At 42.0% G+C, this 26,563-nt stretch overlaps 2 protein-coding genes across 2 annotated transcripts; one reads left to right on the top strand and one right to left on the bottom strand.

The window, feature by feature from the left end:
- Positions 1-361: 361 nt before the first annotated feature.
- On the bottom strand, positions 362-2,748 carry LOC306705336 (ADP/ATP translocase 2). Its single transcript, XM_079172063.1, has 4 exons — positions 2,537-2,748; positions 1,170-1,656; positions 934-1,074; positions 362-795 (listed from the first exon to the last, which is right to left on the bottom strand). The coding sequence occupies exons 1-4, from the start codon at positions 2,645-2,647 to the stop codon at positions 638-640; spliced, it is 897 nt and encodes a 298-aa protein (XP_079028189.1). The 5' UTR covers positions 2,648-2,748; the 3' UTR covers positions 362-637.
- Positions 2,749-6,005: 3,257 nt separating this feature from the next.
- On the top strand, positions 6,006-23,577 carry LOC306705207 (GDNF family receptor alpha-4-like; the record flags this gene model as incomplete). Its single annotated transcript, XM_079171911.1, has 8 exons — positions 6,006-6,060; positions 17,461-17,727; positions 17,806-17,898; positions 18,001-18,370; positions 19,172-19,281; positions 19,812-19,950; positions 21,571-21,703; positions 23,377-23,577. 8 exons carry the CDS (start codon positions 6,006-6,008, stop codon positions 23,575-23,577), a joined length of 1,368 nt encoding a protein of 455 aa, XP_079028037.1.
- Positions 23,578-26,563: the final 2,986 nt, after the last annotated feature.

The following is a 26,563-nucleotide window of genomic DNA, read 5'->3' as shown; positions in this document are numbered from 1 at the left end:
TTCCCTGCCGTGTTGCATGAATGACTGAAATGACTCTCTGGAAAGTCATTTAGATTTCACAGGAAAGATATCCTTCAAACAAGCCAAATCTCAGAAGGTCGGTAACTTTTATCACCACAAAATTAACGAGCATAAATGCATCGTCTGCTGCAGACTGTCAGGAGCTCATAGTCTCTCAGGAGTTTACAGGTCAGGTGTTCTACTCTACAATCACAGTAGTGACCACGGTCAGACCAGGAAGGCTCAGGGAGAGATAAGCGCAAGTAAATATAGCAGTTAGGTGTAATCCACTTCGTGCATTTCATTATCCAGTGAGTGCTCAGCTCATGCAGTGGACAGAGGAGACATTTGACATAAAGTGTTTAGTTTGTTCCCCAGAATAAATTTATTCAAGTTGGGACCATACAAACCTAGTGAATGACAGGAGGAGGTATCAGATATCTTTAACAGGAATGACATTGTAAAGGAGGATGTGGAACGTTTAAAATCATAAAGATGCACAAAGTACAGCCATCGCCCAGAACTAAGGGTGAGACACTATAGTTTGTTCCCATAAATAAGGCAGAATGCAGAGTCCATAGAAATGGAGAGTTATTACATTTAGCCAAATTGGACAGTGGTGTGACAATATGACAAATTACATGACTTTCTTCAGCTCATCGTACAACACCAGCACAAAGGCGCCACCCATGCCTCTGAGCACATTGGACAGTGCGCCCTTGAAGAAAGCCTTGCCACCTTCATCGCGTGCGATCTTACGCCAGCAGTCGATGGTGCCGCTGTACATGATGTCAGCTGAGGAAGGCAAACAAGAGCAGGAGTTAAAGAATGAGAGTAGAAGTGAACCTATGGCCTCCAAAAATATGGTTCCATGTTCTAATGTGGTTACAGCAGTAAAACGGTAAAGATTTCCATTAATTCAAATAAACTCACCTCCTTTGCGACCGGACTGCATCATCATACGTCTACGGACAGTGTCGAAGGGATATGAGGTCAGACCAGCAACGGCTGTCACACTCTGTGCAATCATCCAGCTCACCAATATGCTGGCGTTCTTGGAGTCTGGAAGCATACCTGTAAACACGTAAAAGGGGAAAAATTACAGATCTAGAAGACGAACCACTAAGGAGGTCGTACTGCATGCGTTTGCCACTGTAAAATCGACGCACCTTTAGCTGTGTCATAGATTCCGAAATATGCAGCCCTGTAGATGATGATGCCCTGCACGGACACATTGAAGCCCTGGTACAGACCCCTCAGGCCATCAGACTTGAAGATCTTAGTCAGGCAGTCTCCCAGACCATTGAACTCTCTTCCGGCTCCAGCCTTTCCCACATCAGCAGCCAGACGGGTACGGGCGAAGTCGAGGGGGTACACGAAGCAGAGGGACGTGGCTCCGGCGGCACCACCGGAGGCCAGGTTACCGGCGAAGTACCTCCAGAACTGGGCGCGCTTGTCGACGCCATCAAGGAAGACCTTCTTGTACTTATCCTTGAAGGCGAAGTTGAGGGCCTGGGTGGGGAAATATCTGATGACATTGGCAAGGTTACCTCTCCAGAAGGAAATGAACCCCTGCTCCTTGGGGATACGGACAATGCAGTCCATGATACCCTTGTACTGCATATCCGCGGTGATCTGCTTACTGGCATGCTGGACCTGGAATATTGAAAAAGAAAGAAGTGTTAAGTTTAAAAACAGGAAAGCTAATCAACTGCTGAGCGCGAGTCAATCACACGGTCTCCTTGTTGTGACCTTGGTGCACGTTAATCCTATAAAATAAAAGCTGCATAGTCGAAAATAAAGTGCACTTTGACAGCAGTGTTGACTAGAAATCAAATGATTATGGCAGCTATATGTTGCATCTTCATTCATTATTTAATTTCAGATTAAAAATCTTCCATAAGTAACATCATTTTAGTATAGTAAGATGATAACTGATAAATACAGGAAGGTTTAGAAACAATGTCCTAGTGCACGTTTCACAGAAAAGGATGCAAAACGTGATGACCCGGCTGTGAATCACTCCGCCGGGCCTCAGTGGAGCCATCTCGATTAACGCTAGCTAACATTAACGCTACATATGACACCGGAACTATTTCATAGACAATTAAAGCTAAAATATAACCGTAATGTCATTTTGTTTGACTACACTATGAACTAGTATATGTGTGAATGAAACAGAGGTGTTGCCGTCTATTAGTACATATTGTCCTAACACCAGTACGTTTGTCCTTTGTTAGCTAACGTTCCGCCGGCTAAGGTTAACGTAGGAAGCTAACGTTAGCAGCCAGGCTCGTGTAGGTCATTTCCCGTCCCATGGTGACCTTAAATCCTTTAACCCGACACTCTTAAGAGTTTCATTCATTTCCACATCACCACATGCTAGTGAGCTATATGTTAAACTCTTGAGCCTTGTGGATACGTGATGACAACCGGCAGAGGTAAGTGCTTAACTTTGTCCCAACGGCAGTTAGCAAGAACACACACAAGCTAGCCGGCTAACGTCCGGGAGTCTAACGGAAGACGTTCTTTTTACCTGAAGGAGAAGCTTCACTCTCTCGATGGGAGCAACGGCTGTTTTGGAGATGGCGGCGGAGATGCCACCAGCCAAGAAGTCCTTGGCGAACGATACGGCTGTCTCATTCATGTTTCGATGTTCTTAGTGTGCCTTTCAGATTAAACCAGTAAACGAGATATACCCCACTGCCCTCTACAGATGATGGCCTACACCGACGAAATGGCCGATTGGATGAACTCGTTGCGGATTTATATAACCCAGTAGCTCGCGATACAACACGAGAACTGTGATTTGGGCTGTTGGCCAATCCCCCGACGTCACACAGCTCTCCGCCAATCAAACCGCAGAGATAGCGATGCCGTCATAATGCGTATTTTGCTGCGCACTAGGCGAGTAAATTCTGGTATTACCAAATACAGGTGACGAAACTAATTTTAGACGTAAACCCCGAAGAGTTACTGCACGGACCGTGTTCTTTTTTGGCTTCTTGCTTACAGTCACGCCCACAGACCAATGAAGACGCCGCTAGGATGTTACATACATGTGCGCTTACACCAAAGTCACAGGGTCGTAGGGCTGTCAAGGACTTCATCAAGGCCTTTACGTCATAGTTACTAACAACATATTTCAACTACTATTAAATAGCTCTCAGCTAACGTGACGACCGTGAGAAATAATACATAATATTGTATGGTGGCTTTTTTAGTGAGGTGCATTCCTCTGAATTATCAGGTCTTACATAACCTAGCCTATTAATAGTGTAGCAGGTGAACCTTCTCTTTATACATCCATGAGGTTTCGGCTTCTGGACGTCGTTCTAATAGGCTCACACTTGAGTCTATGTTGTACTCTTTGTAAAATCCTCATGTTATTCGATGTCAGATTTCATGTTCTTGAGAAACGTAGTGTCACGTGTCTGCACCTATTCTTTTTTTGTTGTTGTACAGTCTATGATCTGTAGCTGCACTGCTGCCCCCTACAAGACCTCACCTGTTGAAAAGATACATTGTGGTATTTTGACGGAAGCTAAGTCCTGTTACTGTGTATCATAGATGCCGACAAGTGCTTCATAATTGCTAAAATTCCAAAATATAAAATTCATTCATCCAGTTCAGACTTGACTAAAGTTGTCCACTAGAGGGCGGCAAGAGACTTAATGTCTATCTCTTTATTTATTTATTTTTGATCCGTTTCAAATAATATTATAATCAAGTATCATCAATTGAATTATGTATGTATGTATCTATCTATCTATCTATCTATCTATCTATCTATCTATCTATCTATCTATCTATCTATCTATCTAAAAGAAAACAGTATATGTGCCATTCAATATATTTTTATGATCCAACAGGCCAATGAAGCTTGACATATTGCTGACTTCCTGTTGCACTCAAGATCTCAATGTTGTGACAATATGTTCTAGGTGATGATATATTGCTGTGAGTTAAAACTACTTAACTACTTGTATTTTATTTTAAGCCTCATCAAACAACAGAACTGAAAGAAAAAGATGTTCCTCATTAAATGCCAGCTGTTGAATAAGACTGACCTGGTTAAAACACTGGCTGTACAGTAAACACCTTTAACTCACAGTAGTAAGCCAACGCTCACATTATTGGAGTCTTTATAAGTTACAGGAGGAACCTGCATGTCAAGGCTGCATCTGCACATGGTTGACCACATGGAGGAGCTGCTGTGATGCCTTGCAGTCAAACCCTCTACCATTGACCAACTACTGCAGCTCGAGTAGGAGAAGACCAAGGTAACAACCTATTTATCTGAAAACACACTCTTATAAAACATGATTCACTCACTCATTCTGCAATTGTTTGTTTTATTAAAAACAGACTGCTTTGTCTTAGTGCAGTGAAAGGTCTTCTTGTGCTGCCATGGTTACTTTTGATAACTGCATTTTTACAAGCCTTTGCTTTTGCCGTCCTTGTTTGGTTGAGTGTGTCTTTTAATGACTGTCCACTTGTATTTCTAACTGCCACTTGAGCATCCAGTTGAACAGGAGGAGTACATGAATCAGTGAGGACTTTTTGCACATTGCTTTTGTTTTCTTTTAGTGAGAGTGCAGTATTCTTTACTGGGAATTGGGTAATTCTAAAGAAATGGTTCAGACAAACATTAATCATCTTAAGGTGAAAAAGTGTTGAGTGACTTCTATTTTAAAATGAATAGATCCGATCTGCATTCAATTTGATTAAGGTTACAGGATTTAGTCACATCGTTAGCTGCTAGCTGCTATAGCTGTTTAGCTGTTATGTGATCAAACTCACAAATGTCTTTAGTTTTGTGATTACATCCTTGGAGAGAATAATAAAGAGGATTGAAGCCTTTATCGTGTCTATCCGTATGGACACAAACTGCACAATCAACCAGTTTGTTTGGATGAAACAAAAACAAAGGTATACCTCACTATCACAGGTGTGTTCCCGAGCTTTCAGTGTTTCTTACTGCATGTCATCCCCTACGGACCGACCCTTTCCACACACAAGTCAGCTGCAGCAGTGGAACAAGTAAAGATTTCACGCTCCCAGTCCTGCTGTAAGCTGATATGAATGGAGAAGGCGTTTGGGCTGCAGACTGGTCTCAAAGCAGAAGGGGGAAACATATTTCATTTTACATGTAAAGGCACCTCTAAAGGCACCTGTGGGGGAAAAACAAACCAGTACAACCAGAAACATGGTCCAAATCAGAAGACAGTGTTGCTCTTGTTCAGCTTAAATTATAGCTCTAACGCCTATACCATTAATTCAATGGATATCATGCTTTGAGCACACAGTCAGCCTTTTAAACCATTAAAACACAATTAAAAAAAACATGTCGGTTAATTATAGCTTAGTGAGTGATACTTCTGTTGCTATGCTACACATATGTAACCCCCCTCAACACAATTGAGTTTTCTAAGCAGTGTATAGTAGACCCCTTGTGTTGTCCATCATGCTGATGCCTAAACTAATGGCTGAAACAGACCAGCTGTTCTCCCACAGGAAACATTCTCACACCCCATGGGCATTTTCAGTCCTAACAGGGACCAATCACATTGCGCCTTTAACAGAGAGATGCGCCATGCAGTCCAAGCGCACTGATCTCAACTCTGACTGGACAACTGTGGAGCTGCGATGCAACCACGCGCAAGTCCAAATGCGACACTCAACTCGCGCTTGGAGTCGGACTGGAACTGATGCAGATGAACTTTTTTGGATGAATGTTTTGGAAATCTGCGTCACCTAGAGATCGATAGCCTTGTAATTGGGAAAATAAATAAATGGGACAACAAAAACCGCGAGAACTTGAATCGGTCCAGTGTGCGTGCACGGTTCAGTTTAGCCAACTTTGTGCAGTAGCCCGTCCGATCTGCCACAGTCCGCGCGGGCGCAGCAGCAGCAGCAGCAGAGCAGGAGGCTGGATGTGGCAGGAGACGGGTCACTGAGCTGCAGCGAGACGGGTGCGAGTTTCCTCAGTCCCCAACTCTCAAATGTCACCGGACAGGATGATGATCATTGGACTTCTGCTCAGTGTCTTCTTTTGTGGTAAGCAGTACATTTCTAATTTCTACCAGCTGGTATTTCTGTTTTACATGTAGAATATATTCAGCCACCTTTGAGATTGTATCATGCACAGTCTGCTAAGTCTGTAGTGTGGATTCCCTTTGTCTTGTCTTCCAGTATCCAGAACTTGAACACTAACGCACGCATTAATTCCATTTTCTTCCATGCAAATGGCTGATGAATTTAGCAATAATTAGGCTAGAGCTGCAGATTTTGACCAAGCCTCCAGCCCAGATACACGAGGAAACTGAATTTCTGTTTATATTGATGATAATGTTTCTTTATTATTCAGATTCTCCACACTTTGATACTAACTTAATCATGTAATGATAACTTTCGTACATTTTTTTGTTAATATTTGCACATAGTTTAGCTCATTACATCAAAGGGCAGCTGGCTCATTATTTAATGAGGGAAGAAAAGGGACAAAGTAGAGAAAGACTGTGTTTAAGCATGAGACATATAAGATTTACTATTCCAGGTTTGAGCGGAACTTTTGAGAAGCCCCTCAAAAATAAAACATTAAGAGATCTATAAAATCTGTTCATTGTTGCAACAGCCTAAAATGTTTACATCTGGATGACATCATCGGTTCAGGTCTGTTATTTCTGCCTTGGTCTCCTTCCAAAGAGCCGTTCATCTTCCCAAATATTGATTGGACTGCCTCGGGTCATAGAAATATCACACATGAATTGTTAAACTAAAGGATGTCCTCCTTTACATGAAAGCATTTGGGCTGCACATCTGTAAATCATTGACATTTTACATAAGTTGTGCATTAGAGGTTGTGAGGACGAAGGTTTAAATGTGTAAGAAAGAAAATTATAACTATTGCCGCATCACAATGGATCAGTTTCAAGTGTCGCTGCTTTATTAAGTCTGTCTTTGGTTGTGATCAAACGGGCGAAAGAAGGTGATAGTTATTGCAGCAGCTGCTTTTGGATTTCTCTGCTACCACACACGCACAAGCTCCTGCAAAATGAGTTATAATCATTAAAGTCAATAACGTGACTGTGGCTGGATAAGACATCTCCCAGTGGTGCCTAAAGCTTGTTGATCTGTGGTTATTGATATTGATTTGTGTCATTTTGGATCATAAGTGTTTTTCAATGCTCAAGCAGGAGCAGGAGTTTCTTTTCATTATTCATGTATCGTGATCCATTGGTAACAAATACCATATGAAACACAGCTCCCCCCCCCCCTGTGCTCCGAACTGCAGAATACAATACAAATACTGTTGATAGGATTATTTCAGTACAGGAGCTGCAGGCTCCACTGCATCCAGGAAATTTCCGATGCTTCTCATTAGAGATTAGTATCGTAAAATGATGAATGCTATCTTGTGAATGTCAAACCTCTCAGGCACTCAGTTTATCATCCAATGTGTCAACCCCACCTGCCAGGCACTTAGGTGGAATCACACCAAGAAAAACAGTTACTTTCAAGCGCTATTTAATTGAGACCAGAGTCATTACAGATACAGGCATACTTTCATGATGTTGATTTCTATCATTATACGTGATTGCAACATAAATTATTGGATTTTAAATTGTGTTAATTGACATCATTAAAGAAATCCGGACAGAACTCCAGAGACTTTACAAATCTGTTGTAGAGCTGCTTTGTTTCTACATGGCAGTTTGTCAAATGGACAGACCCTGTCTAGGTGGATATTGTATAAACAGCCCCTCTGAACTGTATTCTATTTCATATATCACTATTTTTACTTTGTAATATATCTGGCCTTGTACAACCTAAACAATGGCAGTGGGAACTTTAGAGGCCTTCTCGAAATGTCTGTCACTACTGATGCCCCGCAGAGTTCAGGGCTAACCAACGACATCATTGATGTGTCTTCACATAGCTGAATCATCCAAAATGAAAGAGATTTTCTTACTGTTCTGTGAACAAACACAGAGTCCCACATCTGCTTCATGACTTCATACTTTGCAACTAAGAAAACACAAGACGGATCCTGTGTGTACAAAACACATTTCATAATTCAATAACTGTTGTCTTCTCCGTTATGTGTCACTGATTTCACCAAATACTCAAATGACTCTCTTTGTTAATTGTTTGCATGCGTTGTTGCAATCATCCATGTCTTTTTCCAAATTAATAACATCGGAATGGCAAGGCATCTGACAAATAATGAATGAGATCCCTTTGAATGAGGCCGTGCAGTACCTTTGTCAGATAAACCAATGGAAAGCAGGCTATTGTTGAATGTCATTAAACCCGACTTTGACCCTTTGCTGCCAGTCCTCTGCGGGCTAGTGCTTAAATCCCAGTACAGACTGCAACTGATGATTGAGTGCTGCTATTTTTGCACTTCATTTAGTGGACGCGATTGAGCCGTAACATGATTGTCATGAATTTATTAGAGCTCATTTTCCGGCTGTGTAAAGTTACACAGGTCTGAGGTTGACTAATATCCACATGCTGGAGCTGTCGCTGTTCAGGGTTTGACTATTTGATGTACACACAGTGTAGGGGGTTGAGCGCCCTCGTGCACACAGGTTTATACAAACCTCGGCTTCATTCTCTTTCCCACTGTACCGTAGACTCTTCTTCTTCTCTCTCTTTCTGCTGAGGCATTGTCTTTATGCACTCTGTGTCTGTAATTCAGTTTCGTTTAGGACGACAGCACACAAAGATTAAATTGGCTACAAGCCCAGTGGATAGATAAAAAAAACATAAAATATACTTTCTGATTATGTAATTGTTTCACATATTTGATGTTACACTTTAAAGAATAATTCAAATTAATTAGAACTTAAACATCAAAATGTGGTTTTCTGAGTGACACCTGATTTCTACTGAACACATTTGTGAATGTTAATTTGTACAATTCATGTGTCATTGCCTGCGCTACTTATTTCTTTGTATGTGCTCTGCTTATTGTTGTCAAACGCACACACTGGATGGCACCAACCAAAAACCCACAGCCCGCTAGTCGATATGCGTGTCACTCTCTGGCCAAGATGTTTTTTGGCACATAGTAATGTAGGACTGCACCAGGTAGCGAGAGGCAGAAGCCTGAAATATTCACACACCCCAACTGGCTGATGCAAGTATGTATCTTACCTGGAGTACAGAGGAGGGATGTTGCCTGCGTGATGTGGCTGCACAATCCAGCTGTGCAGCTCATTAAACGAGGCCTCGTCCGTGTACTGGACACACTGGGCGACAGTTGATTCAGAACATAAAACAATGTACGCACTAAATTGGAGTTGTCACCTTTGGATGCTTGGCCCTCATGCTGTCAGAACACCTAGATTACACCGATTCATTTTATCATATTTTGTTTCCGCAGCTCTCATTCATTGCAACCTACTCTGCTATAACTAAAAAACCTGTGTTAGGTTTGTTAAGAATTATTCCTATTTGATTTAACTGTCCCCATCTCTGCTGTATGCCATAATAACACGTCACAGTCAGTGGGTACTGAAACAGGGATTGGACCCAAATTCAGCCAGTTGAGAAGGCAGCAGGATGAATTCAGTGATTTATTGTTACACAGTCCAAATGAAGCTGTGGGTCCAGCCAACAGAACACGGCATTGTGTTCGCAATGATGAACTGACAGCGGAACAAAGGATCTGGGACGGCAATTATGGAGCTATATTTAATCAGAAGTAGGTGGGTGGCGAAGGCCAGGTAGAGCAGATTAGGGAAGTGGGAAAAGGTGTGTGGATGTGCGTGGCAGTGACGGGACCTTGGTAATAGTCTCTAAGTGGGAATGTGGCTGAAAAGGGGCAGAATGTGACAGAGAAAAGTCTCATCTCGAGTAGCTTATTCCTCACTGCAAGTGTGCCTCTTGTGCCACTTTTCAACTCCCCAGTAATGTTAGTGCAAGAAGAGATTTATTTGTGTGCATATATATATATACCTGTATATATATGTACATATATGTATATACACACTTACTGGGATAGCCTATCTGATGCAACAAAATCAGACTGAACCGCAGCTAAGGACAAACTGAAAGCTGATTTGGGACAGAGCGCTTATCTGTCTACAATTTCAAGTTATGCCAACGCACACATTCTCCTGCCTGGCGAGGCCCTCCCTGTTGTTTGCTGCTGATATTTGCAGACTGTCGAAGAAAGCTTTTCCAACATATGGACACAATTCTAAAGATGGAGACAAATGCAGATGCTCCATTGCTGGAATTGAGCCATAATTGCAGCCGTGTTTCACACAGGCATTTGTCTCTCCTGCTGTCCCCCAATTCCTGCATCTTCCACTTTTCCCCGTGTCCACTCTGACACCTCTTTAGTGACACCAAAGTAGATATTTCAGTTATTAGTGTCACGGGGAGTGGTGGTGGACCCAAACACAGACATGACCAGGGATGCAGAGTGAAAACAAAAAGGGTTTTATTGAGAGGTGAACACAAAGGGGAACTTGACAGGGAACCACAGGGAAATCCAAGGACGTGAGGGTGAGAACCAGGGAGGACAGACAGACTGAGGAACCAGGAGAGTGATCCACACGAGGAGGTTGAAACAACACTTTATTCCAGGTAGAAGACACTACAGGCAAACAGTCTTGGATCTGCTCACGTGTAGAAATCCACTCGGTGGAATGCCAAGCCATCCGGGGAGAAGGCAGAATCTCCCGGTCGGGGACAGAAGGCTGAGCCGTTTACCGGGGCAGAGAGGCAAAGCGGAGAAGTCCAAACCGGCAGGGTCGGCAACGGGAAACCAGTCTGAGGGTAAACGCTGAGTCTGGCATACTGCGGAGAACAATCTGGCTGCGAGTGTGTGTGTGTGAGACTAGGGTCTAAATAGGAGGTGCAGCAGAGTGAGCAGGTGAGAGTGATTGAGCTAATGAGGTGGGTGTGACTAACAGGTGCACTGAATGAGCTGATTAGGCGAGTGAGAGATAGAGTGACAGGAGAGACGGGGCAGAGCTGTGACAATTAGTGAGCATTAGACTACAATTACCCCCCACAAAAAGCCAAATGTAAAACAGTTTGTTCCTCTCACTGGTGTCACAGGTGACTCTCTGGACACAGTTGGCTCAATCTTAGTCAATTAAGGGATTTAAGGGAACTCAGAGAAATCTGAGTTAGTATGTGCTTGTTATTTGTACTTAATTGTGTATCACGATATATGATTCCATCACGATATGATTCCATTGAAAGACAATAATAAATGATCATATTGAATTATTGCCCAGCCCTGTGTAGCACTCAGATAGGAACTTTTCATGCGACAGCTGAGCAGAAAAGACGAGCACGCTGTAATGGAAAGCTTTGTCTGTAATGTCAACATTCGGGTGCCTGTGTTGTCTAAGCCAACTGCACGGCCTGATATTTCAGAAACATAGGAGAATGAAAGACACTTTAAACTCATTCTTAGATGTGTTCAGTCAGCACTCACAGGACAGACCTAGCTGTGACTCTCCTGTCTCACAAAGAGCCTGTGGTACCTCTCTTTCTATGAAAGCAGAAATCCACTGTAATGTGGAAGAGCTTAAATCTGATTGAAGACGGTGTAAGCCCCGGGGCCAGACCACTGGTCATGGTGAAAAAGGAAGATGGCACATACAGATTTTGTGGATTTCTGGAAACTGAACTCAGTCACCATCACTTCCACATCCTCTCCTGTGGCTCGATGATAGTTTGGATGCATTGTCTGGCTGTCAGTTTTCCTCCCCCCTGAGCATGTCAAGAGGACACTGGCAGGTTGAAATGGATTCCCTCGAATCAAAACAGCATTCACAAAAGGTGACAGTCTCCACAAAGGGATGTCAACGGTTAACCGCTAATCTGTTACTGCATGCCGGTCTATAGGTTCATTTACGGTTTATAACCTAGGTTAATTTACAATTATTAATAACCACTAAACCAATTGACATGCAATTTGGGTATTCAGGTGTGTGAAACTCATCTATAACCTTTGGATGAAAGGCAGCTTGGCATCTTTCTCAGCCGGTGTTGCACGATTAAATAAAATTGCAGCTTTATGGGAAGACAGGGTATGAAGTTTGTACAGAAGATGTCTCTTTATTGTGCTTGACCTGGTTATTGAGTGAGACCGTACAGTCTGTGTGCTCTTCACTTAAGCGTGAAATGTTATTGCTGCCATCATTGCGGTCCGAATGTGAAGAAGACCGTGGGAGCCGCTAGTGGAAAGATGTGGAATAGACGCATGAAGTGAGGAGAGACTGGATGATTTGAGAGGAAAATTGGAGGCAGAGAATAATGAGATCCAGGAGGTGCAGCAGCATGGAGAAGTTGAGGAGGAAGGACGTTTTCAAAAATGAGATTAACAAGGGAGGAGCCCTTGTTAATCCTTGGTATGCTGAAGTAGGGAGGAAAGTTGAGGGTTCAGTCAAAATACCTGATAGAAAAAGATGAGTTCAGGGGTCGTTACACCCAGAAAAATAGGGGAAACATCTAATGACAAGACAGCGCAAGCTCATTTGGTTAATAACAATGTGTAATATGTATGACATTTTGTGATAGCTGAGGTATTTGGAAGCAGTTTTGTACAATGAACAGCTGCTGTGCAGGTTTTTCCGTTCGTGTGAAAATGTATACAATGCTGAACAGGTCTGAAGAGAGTGTAATTTGCCTTGAAACAGCATGTAAAGAAGAGGGAACTCACTGGTATTGAGAAAATATGTTCGTTTTTATAAATTAAACAGAACTCATCCTGTTTCTTTAAAAAGAGCCGCTCGGCCGAGATGCCCAGGGCAGTGTCTGTAATTTTTCCATAACAAAGAGAATATGTGCTAACTGTTAAGCATATGTTTGATGTTAATAGAAAGTTTAATGTTGGAAGACAATGAGCTGATTGGTGGAAAGTGACAAATCTAGAGCTCAGCAGAAATGACTATCAATAAGGGCCCACACAAGCTTTAATGTGCACAGCTGTGTCTGTCCTGAGGAAACCCCTCCGTCCAGCTTGTTCCAATGCACATTATGATTCAATCAAAACCAGGAAACTGAAATGTCTTTAAAAACACTGAATCAGTGCAGAGATCCTCTAAACACTAATGGCACAAGATGGTTCGGTGTTTTTAATCAAACTTTACTGTGAGGAATGAAGGTATTAACATTTTTGGAATGAGATGGGGTCAATCACTTTTTGAGTTTTGTTTTGTTTATATTTAGAATTGGACCTAATCTACTGGTTGCTGTTGCACATGTTTAAAAATACCCCCTTTCATTTGCCATCTGCTGTCTGCAATTTTTTATAAATACATATTTATTAAATGTAGTAGCTTAAATCAACATTTAGAAAAGGCATTTTGGCAGGACAATCATTGTTTTGACTTACAAACATGTGCTCTATTGTCCTGCCTGTTATTCGTTCCCATTTGTTTTGTCCAATGCTTTCCAGTTTAGTCTTGTAAGGTAATACAGCTTTCACATTAGCACTCCGTTAACTGCAGAGTATATTGGGGATAGTCATAGATATTTACATGCATTTACACCAACCAGCATAAGATTATACATATTAAAGCTCAAATATGCTGGTTTTAGGTCTGTTCTGGTACGCAAACGTTGTATCTCATGTTCATATATTGCATCATCAAAGTAATCTGCCACCGATGAACCCAATAGGGCTCAAATAAGTTCAGTTTGTCATTCCAGCCGTAGAAAAACAGTTAAAATTAAGGCTGCAACTAGCAATTATTTTCTGCATCAATCAATACGCTTTTCTTGATTCATTGATTGATTTGGTCTCTAAATTGTCTGAAAATACTGCAAAAAGCCCATCGCAATTTCCCCTAATCAAGTTGACGCCTGGGAACTCCTTGTGTGGTTTGACTTAAGTCGGATTGTCACCATATTCCACTTCATGTGGAACATCAATGTGCAGAGTATTTCTTTATGCAGTCTACTCAGGAATCCCACCGGTTTGACTGCGGGGCAGAGGAATGAAAGCAAATAGTAACAAGTGGCGGCAGCCATGGGCATGTTTTCTCCGTTTTGTCGCCTTGCTGCTGTTTCCCCCTTGAGCCTACGACTTCCTACCAAGATGTCTCTTCTGTCACGATCCCCGGGAACACATTTCACATCAGAGTCTCCCATCACGCTCTCCTCTCAAGTCAAATTACTGCCTAACAATGTAGATGCTCTGCTACCTATCGCATGTGTGCGAAAGGATGGAAGAGACATTTTGTCAAATCAGTTCACTCCCCGCGAATGTCGGTATGTGTGGTTTGTCGTTTATGGCGTTAACCTTCATCAGCTTTGCCTCACAAATTCTATTAATCACCCCAGTGAGAAATCAATAGGGTGTACTATGGCGTACTCGTCACAGTAATTCATCTCGATTCTCTCTGCTTTCCTTTTTTCTTTCAAACACACAGTCCATCCTCGGACCAACAATTCCCTGAACCCAGACTTCTACCTGAAGCAATTTGTTGCATCTCCAACGGCGTAATGTGATCACTCTGCCACTTAATCACCATGACGTTAAATAATGTTATAAAAATAATTGTGACCTGTCTACTAGACAAGGTTTAACAGAGCTGCTCTGTACTCTGTAAAGCTTTTGGTTATCCGATTTTGTGTGTGTGTGTGTGTGTGTGTGTGTGTGTGTGTGTGTGTGTGTGTGTGTGTGTGTGTGTGTGTGTGTGTGTGTGTGTGTATGTCGCTTACAGAGACGAGCTCTTGGACACTAAATATGCTGATAGTCTCTCCTTATCAGTGGTAAGCCAGAGGGAGCAAACATTGAGAAGGAATAATGAATAAGCCATTTACTACCCACACCGATTACATGAAGCTTATTTACATTAATATAAACATGGCAGAAGTTAAGATTCTACTATAATTATCAAGGTATCACACCTTGACATACCTTGGGGATCTGTAACTGTGAATATGACTCATTGCCTTGTGCGTTAGTAGTGTTTTTTCTTCCCCGCCTCTCCCTATGGAGTCGCTGCAGTGGCCTTGGCAGGTTTCCTGCAGCGGCGATGAAGCGTAGCCTCTGTTTATGATATGTCCCATGCCAAAGTGAGACATGGACCTCATGTGGCGTCTGAGATTGCGAAACATGCAGCAACGGAATTGGATTGCAGCCGCGCTTTGTGCCGCCAGTCAGCAGGAGTTTAATCGAAGTGTGTGACCGATCTAACACAAGGCATCTGTGTGTGCGTGTGTGTGTGATGTATATGTTAATGTGCTGAAGCAAAATAGGTGCAGATATTTGTTTACAAAGTTCAAACATACCTCCATTTATTTCTAGTTGGACAACATATTAAATGTTTTCTTTTTTCGCAGTTAAGAAGTGACAGGATATCGCAAATTAGCAAGATACAGCGAAACATTTTTGTGTATATTGCCTATCCGAGCTATTTTCCTTTTCTAGAATCGCTGTGTATAAAGTGTAATTTGCGGGGACAATTATGCCACATTTGAGAAATTAATTTCCTGAATTGCTCCATCAGAATGCATTTTTATGAAGAAGGCTTTCTTTTTTTCCCTCGTGTCCCTCGGGCTGCCTCTGGCCTTCCTGCATTGTGTTTCTCATGCAGCAACAATCAGTGCTATGAAATGATTTATAATTTTTCACTTTCACTCATTCTAGACAGAACAGTGCCAATCACAACGTTCCTAATGCTTAATCGCTGTGGAATAACATAGTTGTTATTCTACTGAATGACATATTTGTTTGGGAGGAAATGTGGTTGGTGATATGAAACACATTCGTACTTAAGGACCCTTGTTTAACTTAATGCTCTGAATCCTTTCAAATACATATACTGCTGATTGTTTTCTACAATATTTTCAAGCAGCATATTCTGTAGGTGCGACGGACTGTTTGTCTGAAGGAACTTCAGGGGGGAAACATCCTCATTGTGGACATTTGAGTTAAGTGACTGACTTAATGTGATATGCAGATGGAGTCTCCATTGTAAGCCAAATTTAAAGCAAAAGTATCAGTTTGGTGGGAAATATATGAACTGTGCTGGAGACAGTGTCACACACTGATGGCACCCTCCTGCAGAAAGTTTGGTCCCCAGCTGTTCATGTGTCTTTTTGCAAAAATAACAGCAGTGCTTTTCTACAATACTTCCAGTACAATAAGTACTCCGGTACCGATTTAGGTACATTTTAGGATGAAGGGAGAGCATTTCTCTAAGTTTGATAACAATAAAAGGAAAGTTAGGCTTTGCTGTCGCTTCAATTAAAAACTTTTTTTTTGATTGTTTCACGGCGGTTACGTTCTACAGCACAAATCAATAACGATCAAGCGCTCGAGCATCAATATGCAGTAGTAATTTGTTTTTTGGATGAAATGGGCAGGCACACTTATACTGCAAGCTGCAGAGTGTGTCTACCGCTGCGTCCACCAGCAGCCCTCGTCCCATGTCGTGTCGTTTTTATATACGTCAGCGGACTAATTTGCCTAATCTTAGCAGGTCTTTTTTACCTCTATGGAAATGCAGATAACAATGGGCTGGACTAACATTTTAGTTAACATGGCTAGTGACATATGAAAGGGACCATTTTGGAAATGACCACTTGTTAGTGGTTCAAGTAAACACAGGTAGATCCAAGACTTGAGAAATCCACTGTTTACAGCGTCCCCATTGAGTCGTTTAGTTTTCTGACTAGCTTTTAAATGTAATGCTGTTTGGCAGCTCACCGTTCAAATGTACTCATCCTCCCAATCCTCATCTTAGCTCATTTGGTCCATTGTACCAAAAATCAAGACATTAAGAGAGTTTCAGGACATGGCAATGCAGGGAGGAGGATAGGAAGGGCAGGTTTTGAAACTATACACGAGAGCACCGTAGACTTATAAAATGTCTCAAAATGTATGGTTGCATGTGTTAAGCTCACTGATCCGGGAGCATTGTGGCATGTGATAAGAAAGATGAGGCTAACACAACGCTTCCAAAAGCTTTGATTGGCATACGACGCTCATCAGTACTCACATTGAGACACTGTGCTGAAAAAACACGTGGTGCATCAATACAAAGGCAAAGGTTAACTGTAAGACTGTACATAAAAACATTAGAAGAGAATTTAACTAGGAGTCCCAGTGAGAAGATGAAGAAACAATTATGGAATAATTACAACCATAACATAACCCTATAGTGTTAAAATATCCAAGAGACTCCTGTTTTTTTTTATGAGAAACATTGAGGTTTCGCCCACGTTGCTACTCTATTACACTTGTGTGCTTTCAATTTAATCCTCTTCCTTGGATATTATAGTAAGCTTTAGTGCAGTGAAGGGCCTATTGAGTGCACTCACCTTGCTCTGTTGTCTTAATTACAGCCTATTTAGCGTAAGACTAATGCTGGATAATGGGACTATAAACCCAGCCGCTTTGCACAATACAGCTGAGCACACATTGGCGGTAATGTTGGGGACCAGCACTGACGATATCAACCTCTCCTCCAGGTAGTGTGCCAGTATGTGCATCCTTAGACTGTCTGGTGGCGGAGCAGGGCTGCATCCAGGAGCAGTCCTGCATGGTGCTCTATCGGCTGCTGGAGTACTGTGCGGCTGAGGAGGCCGTGTCGCCCCTCGGTCGAGATGCCCGCTTGGAGTGCCTCGAGGCCCAGAACTCCTTGCAGCATTACCGCCCCCTTCAAGTCTGCAAATGTCAGCGTGGCTCTCGCAAAGAGGAACACTGCCTCAGGGTCTACTGGACTGTGAGATTTGCAGGTGGGTTTAAGCATTATCATCTGCGTGCTTGAATTGTCGGCTGCGTAATCCGTATAATACTCTTTACTGTTGTTTCAGCATATGATGAGTATGAAGTGTCTCCATATGAAGAACTGGAGTTAACTCTGGTGAGAAATATTGAGATGTCACGTATGGCCTCCATCATGTCAGGTACCGCTCTTATCGCAAATGATTCAATTTGTGACACACAAATCACTGTAAATTTTTATTTCCTAATATATGTGTCACTGATTTCCTCCTGATGAACTCCAGCTTCCTCTCTTTCTGTGGACGGACAAAACCAGTGTCTGAAGGCAGCGCAGGACTGCGGCCTGTATGAGAAATGTGGCTCCCTGCGGTCAGAATACGTCGTAGCCTGCACCAAGCGGTCGACAGTGTCCGACAGCGCTTGTAACCGCCAGAAATGCCACAAAGCCCTGCGGCGCTTCCTGGAGCGCGTGCCGGAAGAGTACAGCTTCGCTCTGCTCTTCTGTCCTTGCTCTGACACTCTGTGTGGGGAGCGCCGGAGGAAAACCATCGTCCCGTCATGTTCCTATGAGGAGAACGGGAGAGGGGAGGAGAGAGTGGGCAAGCCGAACTGCCTCAGCCTGCAGAACTACTGCTCCAGAGACGAGCTGTGTAGGTAAGACCGTTGTTTGGGTGTAACAATACGGTACAATAAGTGCCCTTAATAAGGTTTTTTGCATGAAACCACACAGAACAGAAAAAATGCAGATTTCACAATGTGTACTACACAGCACCAAAATACAAAGGATCAGAAAATATACCACAAACGGGTGTCACACCAAATTCTGCCCTATACATAACAAGTCTCTGTGGGACACCCATTCATTTCTTTCGGCGCATGTGTGCGCTTACAAAGGGAGGTTGTTAGCAGGTTGTACGCATCGGATTGATGTGGCCTCTTAACCTGCTCATAACTTACCATATTGACCTTAATTATCCCAGGCACCCTTTTTTGAGCCTCATATCTTGTTTTTGTAAAGAAAATAATTAAATCTGACCAAAATGTAACAGTAACACGTTGAAAATTCTTCACATTCTTCAAATTTGGTACAAACGTCTTACCTGGACGGAAGGTTGAACTGCTTAGATTTTGGAGATCAGAGGTCAGTTTCATACTCTGATTATTAAAATTTCACACAAATGTCCAATACAATAAAATAATTAAGTGATGACATTTTGGACAGACATGTAAATCTCTACTTGACTGGTTGGTGAAGACATACAACCACAAAACAGTAATTCTCGTTCCATTAAGTTTCTAAAGAGAAGTGGGTGGTTTTACTGAGCGACTGACTATTTCTCTGTTTTGTATTTTGCACTCTCATGAAATGTTGTTGCTTGTGTTGTTGTTCTTGGCTTGACTCCGAATCCCAAAATGAAATCGTCAAATTGTTGTATTTGTGTATGCGTGCTTCAGATCCCGGTTCGCTGATTTCCAGCATAACTGCCAGGCCTCCCCTCTGTCTGCCTCTGGCTGTATGCGAGACAGCAGAGCCATGTGCCTGAAGGCCTACGCTGGACTCATAGGTGAGACAGAAAAAACAAATGATAAAGGTAGAAGAGGCTGAAAGGGAATAGTTTGAAGAAAATATACCAAAAGCTGCTTAAAGGGTTTGTTATTGGAAATCATCTGCAGGTGTAACAGTGATATTTGGCTTATATTGTATTCATTTTGTTGCACAAAATAACTCGACAGGGGTTCATAAATGGTCAACTATAAAAAGCTGCTGCTCTGGGGATCCAGCCAGCATCATTTTTTAAAACTTGTTTTAAAAATTGCATTTCCAGCAGCTCCACAAAATGATCCAGGTAATCTTTTTTCCTTTAGCTTCTCACTATTTATCAAAAAGTAATATTGTCTACCTGCAATTATCAATATCAAGAGCTGGAAAACTGGTGACACCGTGTCCCCGGGGCAGTAATATTGTTAGACTGCATCTTACCTTCCATGGAGGTGTGTGCTGAAAATGAAAATCCTCTGCCCAAGGGAAATATCATGTACAAAGTTTTTAAACGTTTCACCTGTAATATGACTTTTGTCCTCTTTCTTTAACCAGGCACCATCATGACTCCTAACTATGTGAGCAACAGCAGCACAGAAGTGTCTCAGTGGTGCACATGTGACGGCAGCGGGAACGAATGGCAGGGCTGTCAGCGCATCCTGCACTTGTTCAGCAGCAACACGTGTCTGCGTGAGTAGAATGTGACGACGGTTACGGCATGCAGTACAATATACCTGCAGGGCTGCACGTCCATAGCGAGACAAAAACACAGAAGTAATAATAATAAATGAGTTAAGCTCTGGGTCAATCCTACATTAAATATGTGCAGCTTCCAGGAGAGAAACTGTATGTGACCACAGGTGTGTTTCAAGCTAAAATGATTAACTTTCTCTATAAACTACAGCAAAGATGATCACACCTTATTAAGCATCTTTCACAGTCCAATCTTCAGACCATTATTGTCTTTAACAAAATTCATGAATAAAAGTAAGAATGTCTTATTTGCTACTGGAGAAGTCAAAATAATGATGATGATTATCTTTAAAACCTAGTAAAGATGATTTGAAATCATAATTCTCAAAAGAATGGTGGTCAGTTGCGTAATATTGATGACTTGTAAAGTTATTCTAACTTAAAGAATCAATCTTGGCACTTAAGAGTTTTGATTAGAAGCAGGAACATTTGATTTTGCAACTTAATCCAGTAATTTGAAGTCAAATGTGTCCAAACTGAACTCATCTATAATAACTGTCAGTTCTTCCTGTGTCAGGATAATGATGAGGAAACGTTACCTTTTAGCTGTCAAATAAAGTATAAACTAAATTAATCTTGTGATGCTGCTCAAATTGAGCATTTTATAATTTGCATTAATGCAGAATCCAGACAAGGTCGGTCATAAATCATGTTTGAGAGGGCAAAGCATTGCACCATAATTTGTTCTTATACAAAAGTAAATATCAAGTGACATTGTCTGGTTGGCTGCCCTAATGTGAATGCAATTTCCAAGTTCTTTAGAGTCAATGAATCCTTTCTCCAAATGTGACAAAAGTGGCTTCTTGTTGAATTTCTGCCAAACCAGCAGGGGTGGAAAGAGCATCATAAGAGACTCTTTATGCACAACAGTAACGCTTACGGTGAAATCTGCTCACATTAACAACAATAGGTATGTAAAGACTAAGGGTCGGAGGAAAGTCTGGACGATAAAGTGGCTGTAAAACACACCACAATTACTCATGTCAATATAAGAATCGGATTTCTTGAGTCCAGTAACATTTGGAAGGTCTAGAAGAGCTGTATGATGACATCATTTCATCCCATCCATGTTATTCTTGATGCACTGACATGCTCTCAACCTGGCCCGGCTGCAGAAAGACTGTGGCACGTATGCTCTGTAGGCCCCAGAAACCCAACGGTGGCTTTTCTTGGCGTAAGCTCCCAGTGAGCAACTTTCATAATGACAACGCTAACATAGATGAAAAGTCAGAGGATCCCCAGAGGTATTACAATTCCTCCTGCGGGGGAAAGTGATGTATATGTACCAAAAGAAATGGCAATCCATTAAAATAGTTATTGAGATAAATCAGCCTGAACCAAAGTGGTGGGCCGACCCACCAAAACCACCATCCCAAGAGACATGGCACTCGTTTTCCAACCAATATATTTAAATGTATTTTGCCCAATCATCCACAGCATTGACTGATTTAGTGGCTCTATACACTTTTAAAAGTCACTGACAATATTGTTGTGATGCTTCAAGGAGGAATAACAATGTGAGCGTAATGAAGATGGCACCTGCTGTTTGTGTTTCAGGCAGCGGCATCAGCTCCATGGGGATCTCTGCACCTCCTCCTGTGGAAAACACTCCTGTGCCAGCTTCTCAGCCCTCCCCGCGCGTCTACCAGGAGAGGGTCCACGTCCGCGTTAACACTCTCCCTGAATTCAACAGTGTAAGCACTCTCTACTTCTTCGCTGTCTCACCATATGCTAGTGTTAGACACTTGCTACACACTGACTGTGTATCAGGTGGTAACACCTAAGTATCAGCAGCAGACTGTTGGGCCCAGCAGCTCCCTCCTCCCTCATTTACCCCTCTCATGTGGCTGCGGATTAGCTCTAGGTGTTTGTAGTATTAGACTCAATCCTTACTGTTGATATTCATGTATGCACACCCATCTGCTCCATATTCTCCATTTTCTCACCATTTTAATCCTCCTCAATCCGCATTTCCTCTTCCTCCTCTCCCGTCCCACAATCCCTTACAGCACCGACACCCTGCCCCTGGTGGGGCTGCATATTACACATCCACATATACAGTTTATTTAAAGATGATGCATTTGAGTTTCCTAATTTGGATTTGGGAAAAAAACTTCAGAAATTAAGAATAGATACTGAAAAAGACCTTGTTATGCTAGAAGAGTAACAGAAAGGAGAAACAACAAGTGTTCGCTTCAAGTTTTAATGCCATTTGAGTAAAGTTTGAAAATGAAACTCAACATCAGAGAAAGAGGCTCAGTCTGTTTTCAGCTAGTAGGAAGAATATGTGAACTATAAAACCCTTCAACAGTGGGCGGTTTGCAGAGTTGTGAAGTCAAAGTGCAGACGCCAAGAATAGAAAGAAACACTAGAGTCAAATTAAACTCTGTAAACTATTATTTATAAAAAAATCGACAATAATAATATTGTTTTACAGAAATTGAAGTAATTTATATTGACGGCATCCTTAAATGTGGTTTTCAAAATCTCATTAACTGGAAGTTGTTTTTGCATTAATATTAATAATGAGCATAATGTCAGATTGTGGGTATAATGTAATGTTTTGGAGGGCGAAATAAGCTTGCTACGAGTGTTCAGTTTGTTTCTCATGTTAATCATTTTTGCATTTGAAAAGCACTGCATAGCATCGTTCAAACCACAATTTGTCAATTTGGACCACACCAAATCTGATGGCAAAGGCCACTCCTGTCCGATGCACACAGGAAATGTCTTTATATTATTGTGTTCGGTCAGCAGCCAAACCTCAGACACTTATTTTGGTGGACAGATTGGTTTTGAGCCAAGTAATCATCAGATAGACTTTGGAGTTGATCTAGATCTGGGATTTCTGCCAATAGATGGTTATTGTTTTCTTTACCACTGTGATACATGATTGCCTTTATAGATGCCTCCAAATCAGGCGAACTGCTACTATATAGGAAATGCAAGTACGGCATCATCTTGCTGCATTTGCGCTGATATTAGCATCTCTTACTGTTATAAACATCATGTGATCATTAACGAACACATGATTTTATTATCTGACACGGACAAAATGCAGAGGGTGGACACAATAAAAGAAACACCTGAATAACATAATTCAAAACAACCTTAGTTAGCTATCAAAGTGCTGAATCAGCACTTCTCCGACGCAGTGTGAAAATGTAACACAAGTGGTATGTTTCTTTTGTCAGTTGGTCTGCTCGTTCAAACTGTTAACATAATCGCTGCCTGGTTGCTTTGGCTGCAGCTTCAGTATATGTTGCTGTATAGTTTTAAATTCTGTGTTGATGTGGACTTTCTCTTCCCTCCGCGCTCCACCACTTCTGTTAATTGGAAGAATCGCTCTTTCACCCCCCTTTTACAGATGGAGGACAGCGAGGAAGAGGAGAGGGAGGAGGAAGAAAGCGAGGAATTCAACATCATCCCACCGTATTCTGAGAAGGACTCTAACACTGAATCAGGGGCTAGGGGGAGTAAAAATGGAGCAGCTAGCCGAGCAGTACCGGTGTTAACATTACTGCTGCTGCCTACGCTCATCCTGGACTGGGAGCGTTGGAGCTGCTGAAGCCTCCATCTCATTCTCCGCTCATATTCTATGCTCACTACCACTTTCAAATCCATCACAGCACTCAGAATGAGCCACCGAGGGCATTTATGAGGAGGAAATGCTGAATTTCTTTATCTTTCTTTTTTTCATTTTTAAAATACCCTGACTTTATGTTATAATTCTGCTTCTGATATCGCTGCCTCCCCAAGAGTTAAAAGATATCAGCAGTGCTGCAGTATCTGCCACGTCTTTGCTCAAGTCCTCTCCTATGAAATGCAGAAAACAACATGAGCAGATATATGAGTGCATGGGTGAATTTAGAAATGCTGTCTGGGCAAATACTCTATCTAGAGCCTGCTTCACACTTAAAGTACATCCCCTCTTTTAACAAGAAGCACATCGCCCAAGGCCACATCCACTATACACTCTCCCAAAAACCATAACCAGTCTACTCCACTGCAACCAGGCAGGAGCACGGCTTTTGATTTCTATTTCATGACTCGTGTCACATCCGTTTCTCTGTTGGCCCCTTTGGCTCTTCCTCTCGAAGCTTCATACTATGGTTGAGTAGGGTTATCCACTTTACAACAAGCTAATAAGAAACTGCACCACACTTAAACTGCTCTCTACCGTTGAAGAAGAAAGAACACTTTTTTAGAAGTGCAGCATTCAAAAAGAGATGAGACACAAACCAAATGTGTTGTCACATTATGTATGAGACGTCTTACGCCGCCTTCTCACTTTGTGCGCCAAAAAGCAGAGTGCCGCAGTCGTTCTGATCTGCTTCTTTTGTTAACATGCCACTTAGTATTATTCCTGCCAGGGTGAGTGACTGAGAATTCAACCATGGGCAAAAGTAATGAGATCAAATTCTATTGTAGAAATGACGAGCATGAGAAAAGCAACACGAGCAATTACAGCACAATTCAAATTGCTCAGCATGCAAGGAAAGTCTGGAGTAAGGCTCAGGGGAGGAAATAGCCAATTTACCGCTGTCATACCCTCTCGCTTTTTTCTTATCCTTAGGAAGTGTGTTTTAGTGCTCTTCGCCCATCATGTGCTTTAGATGTTGTGAGAGCGAGATGCGGTGAAAGGGATGGACACAGGAGGCTGTAAAGCCTGCTGGCTGCTCCGATCATTGAGCAGCACATTGAGCCATTCTCTCTGCCTGAAATAGCTTTTGCTGATGTTAATGATTTTCTTTCTCTATATGGCTCATTTTCTTGTGAAATTATGCAGCTGCAGGGATGTAGGTTAAAAAAAAGTATAGTGAAGTTTTTGTACGGGAATAAACTCATTTAATTTGAGGATGAGTTTCAAGAAATAACCTGTCTGAGCTCTGCAAGGAAGTTTTATTATATCGCTTCATGTTGTTGCTCATGACACAAACTGCGGAATCATCATGAGATCGTCGTGTGTGAGGGCGTATGAGTGAGGGGCTGTCTGTGCATCTCTGTGTCTGTCCATAGCTAATTTCGCAAACTGCTTCACCAAACTTGCACAATGTTTTGGGTGCTCATTTATAGCTGTATGCTCATGAACCTGTCGTGGTTCAAAATACGTTTTATCGGCCTGTTCGATACCGCCATCGATTGACCGGCCACTCTTTCGCTATTCTTAACTGGCCCCCAGCCGGTAGGGGCCGCAAGTGATCCCACAAGCTAAGTGCACCGCCACGGCTCTGCAGTCCTCGTGGGTGAAAACCGTGAGCTCAGTAGACTTGAAGCCTAAATAAATACTTCAAATGACAGCGTATTCTTTGTGTGAGACTTGTGTGAAAAAGGTCTGATGCACTTGCAGTCTAGATGGGCGGTTAGCCAGTTGTGGGTTGTGTTCATTCAAACATTACGGCAGTGGTCGCTGCAGACACACCTGGTGGAGATCTGCCCTCTACCGAGTGCACTTTTCTCGTTGTGGTTTTACATTAATTGTGTTGTATGTAACAGATCAAAGACATATCGCAAAAGAATCCTTCTCTGATGTTTGAATCATCACTTGAGGTAGTACTGGACTTGTTTGTACTGTGGTTATTTGACATGAAGACTAAACTTTTAATAAAAAATCAGACGGTATAAAGGCAGAAATGCACATGAAGTGTATGAGCTATGCTTTTGCAAATTCTGGTCCATGACAACTTCAAACTTGGGTTTGATGTTTAAAAGTCAAAGTAGGACTTAAATGGATGTTGTAAGGTTTGCAGACCCGTAGTGGTGTTACCCATCTCGGGGGAAAATGACATCATGCAGGTTTTGTCGAGAGGCTACAGGAAGCTAAGAAAGGAAGAGAGGAAAAGGCCAGTTAACAAAGCTCTGAAGTGTGACTTCAAGCTTAGTGGGTACAAGAAAATGACATATTTGGACGGAGTATTTGAAAAAGAAAAAGTCTGGTTGGACAACCGGCTGGTATCCACATATATGAAGCAGAACCAGACCAGCGAAGAGAGGAGTTGGTAGATAAACATGCTAAATAAACATTACCTATCACTGTGTCACAGCGCTGCGTCAATGGTGCTTCTTAGTCATAAAGCATCATATGAACAGCATCCAGCGATAAGTGTTAACTGCATCTAGTGTGCTTAGGCCTTAATGACAGAATATGAGTTTACATGTATTTTCACATTTCAATTGGTTTTGTTTATATTTGTAAAGTATGTAAAGTAAACATTTTCATGAAACATGGCTTGCACTTTTTAAAGAGTTTCAAATATAAAAAGAGCTTATTGTCCATCCATAAATTGTTTAATTCTTTCAAATTCTTTGAGAAAATATGTGAATATTTCCCCAATTAGACTGTTTTTAGATTGTATCTTCCAGTTGAAAGACTGTGTACAGCACTATGTTTCACATGCTGACTTTCTTTTAAAGACATATCAAACATGCCAAATTATTCTGACTGTCAAGTGTAATAACTGTGCTTTTTGTGACATAACAGAACAGTGTGCCAATTTGGTAAAAGAAGAATAAAAGTCACATTGGAAATTTCCACATCTGACAAAAACAAATTG

Source organism: Pholis gunnellus (assembly GCF_910591455.1).
Source record: "Pholis gunnellus genome assembly, chromosome: 13".
NCBI classification, from domain to species: domain Eukaryota; kingdom Metazoa; phylum Chordata; class Actinopteri; order Perciformes; family Pholidae; genus Pholis; species Pholis gunnellus.
Note: the sequence above shows the minus strand (reverse complement) of the source record. Positions and strands in the feature narration are given on the sequence as shown.